The 3,073-nt window shown below is 52.1% G+C and overlaps 1 protein-coding gene across 1 annotated transcript; it reads left to right on the top strand.

Annotated features, from left to right (window-relative positions):
• The first annotated feature begins 223 nt into the window (after positions 1–223).
• Positions 224–2,134, top strand: LOC131508589 (uncharacterized). The gene is given in 3 exon segments (XM_058723571.1): positions 224–514; positions 1,029–1,911; positions 1,914–2,134. Coding segments are annotated over 3 exon segments (1,395 nt in total).
• Positions 2,135–3,073: the final 939 nt, after the last annotated feature.

The following is a 3,073-nucleotide window of genomic DNA, read 5'->3' on the forward strand; positions in this document are numbered from 1 at the left end:
GCCAGCCGGCCGAACACGCAGGCGGACCCACCGTGAGCCAAACCCCCGCCTCCCCAACTCCACTGTGGCCCTACCCCTGCGGCAAATAGGACCCCCTGATGAAACAGGCAACCCCGGACTCCAGTATTGGCCCTTTTCCACCAGTGACCTTTACAACTGGAAAACGCAGAACACTTGATTCTCTAATAACCCTAAAGATCTAATAGCTCTTTTAGACAGTGTCATGTTCACCCACCAGCCCACCTGGGACGACTGTCAGCAGCTCCTCTGCATCCTGTTCACCACAGAGGAGCAAGAGAGGATCCAATTAGAAGCAAGAAAGCTGGTTCCCGGAGACGACAGTCGGCCGACATCTAACCCTGACCTCATTAATGCGGCTTTCCCCTTAACCAGACCTCCACAGGACGAATGGGACTACAACACGGCAGAAGGTAGGGGAAGGCTACTCATTTATTGCCAGACTCTGATGGCGGGTCTCCGGGCTGCAGCTTGCAAGCCCACCAATTTGGCTAAGGTATATTCGGTCGTACAGGGAAAGGCAGAGAGTCCAGATGCTTACTTAGATTAATGGAAGCCTTTAGGCAGTTTACTCCCATGGATCCAGAAGTCCCTGAAAACCAGGCTGCAGTCGTTATGTCCTTTGTAAATCAAGCAGCTCCTGACATTAAAAAAAAAAAAAAAAAAAAACTCCAAAGGCTAGAGCATTTAGAAGGTAAACAGATCCAGGATCTGCTCCGTATAGCACAACGGGTCTACAACAACAGGGAAGCCCCAGAAGAGAGACAGATCAAAGCCACAGAGAAAATGACTAAAGTCCTGGCCGCTATAGTCCAGAAAGAACAGCCACCCCCAGAAGGCATTCAAACAATACGCCCTCCCAGGCGGCACTTAGACAAAGATCAATGCGCCTATTGTAAAGAAAAAGGCCATTGGATACGAGAATGCCCCAAGAAGAAACAACCCCGCCAAGCCCAGAGCAATGGCAGCCTAAAATAGCCCCCATACTGCTTACCCAAGATACAGAATAGGGAGGATGGGGTTCAGATCCCCTCCCCGAACCTAGGATAACATTGCAAGTGGAGGGGACCCCGGTCCAGTTCCTAGTTGATACTGGGACACAGCACTCAGTTCTGGTCAAGCCCCATGGAAAAGTATCTGAAAAATCATCCTGGGTACAAGGGGCCACCAGAATAAAGAAGTACCCCTGGACAACTCAGAGGACTGTGGACTTAGGAACTGGGAAGGTAACCCACTCCTTCCTGGTCATTCCCGACAGCCCCTGCCCCCTGTTGGGGAGGGATTTGCTTACCAAAATGGGGGCCCAAATTCATTTCCAACCAGGGGGGCCCACAGTGGCTGACTTCCACAACCAACCCATATCTGTACTCACTGTGAAACTAGAAGATGAATATAGGCTCCATCAGGAACCCACTCCTCTGGATCAGGGCATCGAGCCCTGGCTTCAACGCTTCCCAGACGCGTGGGCAGAAACGGGTGGTATGGGGTTAGCAAAACATCGCCCAGCCCTATTTATAGAGGTTAAGCCCGGGACGGACCCCGTCCGCATGCGCCAATACCCTATGCCCACGGAAGCCAAAAACGACATCACACCCCACATCTGCCACCTCCTTGACTTTGCGGTCCTACGCACCTGCCACTCAGCATGGAATACCCCCCTGCTGCCTGTGCGCAAACCCAACAGCGGGGAATACAGAGCAGTGCAGGACCTGAGAGAAGTCAATAAGCGGGTGATGGACATACATCCAACCGTTCCTAACCCCTATACTCTCCTGAGCGCCCTCAGCCCAGAAAAACAATGGTATACTGTTCTGGATCTAAAAGATGCTTTTTTCAGCCTACCACTAGCGCCTAAAAGTCAAGAGCTATTTGCATTCTAGTGGACAGATCCAGATGGGGCATAAATGGCCAGCTCACTTGGACCAGACTGCCACAAGGATTCAAGAACTCTCCAACCCTGTTCGACGAGGCTCTACACGAAGATTTAAGGGAGTACAGACAACAACACCCTAATATAACTCTCCTACGATATGTTGATGATCTCTTAATAGCTGCCGAGACACCCAAAACCTGCATCCAGGGAACCAAAGGTCTCCTGCGAACTCTGGGAACCTGAGGCTACCGCGCCTCAGCAAAGAAGGCTCAAATCTGCAAGTCAGAGGTAACTTACCTGGGTTACTTACTGAGAGAGGGGCAACGCTGGCTAACGGATGCCCGGAAGTAGACTGTCCTTCGTATTCCCAGACCGCAGACACGACGACAGGTGAGGGAATTCCTAGGGTCAGCTGGGTTCTACAGACTATGGATACCAGGGTTTGCTGAATTAGCAAAACCTTTATACCAGGCAACAAAAGATCAACAGCCCTTTAGTTGGATGGAAGAAGCTGAACAGGCCTTCCAACAAATCAAAATTGCTCTGCTATCAGCACCTGCCCTGGGACTCCCCGATGTCTCCAAACCCTTCCACCTATATGTAGATGAAAACCGAGGCATAGCTAAGGCAGTGCTAACTCAGCATTTAGGCCTGTGGCACAGGCCAGTAGCCTATCTGTCTAAAAAGCTACATCCAGTGGCTGCCGGATGGCCACCCTGTCTCCGGATGATTGCAGCCACTGCCCTAATGGTAAAGGACGCTGATAAACTGACCATGGGCCAAGAGCTACAAGTCACCACCCTACATGCCATCGAGGGCATCCTCAAGCAGCTGCCTGACCGATGGCTGAGCAATGCCCGACTCACTCATTACCAGGGACTGCTGTTGAACCCCCTCAGGGTCATCTTCACCCCCCCCCCAACGACCCTGAATCCAGCATCACTGCTGCCAGACCCAGACATGGGAACCCCACTTCATGACTGCGCCGACATACTGGCTCAAGTTTATGGGGTCCGGGAAGACTTGCAGGATCAGCCATTATCAGACACAGACGCCATCTGGTTTATCGATGGAAGCAGCTTCGTTCACCAAGGAAAAAGGTATGCGGGGGCAGCTGTGACTTCAGAGACCGAGGTGGTGTGGGCAGAAGCTCTACCTCCCGGAACCTCGGCCCAGAAGGCT

Source organism: Neofelis nebulosa, chromosome 4 (assembly GCF_028018385.1).
Source record: "Neofelis nebulosa isolate mNeoNeb1 chromosome 4, mNeoNeb1.pri, whole genome shotgun sequence".
In the NCBI taxonomy this organism is placed as follows: Eukaryota; Metazoa; Chordata; class Mammalia; order Carnivora; family Felidae; genus Neofelis; species Neofelis nebulosa.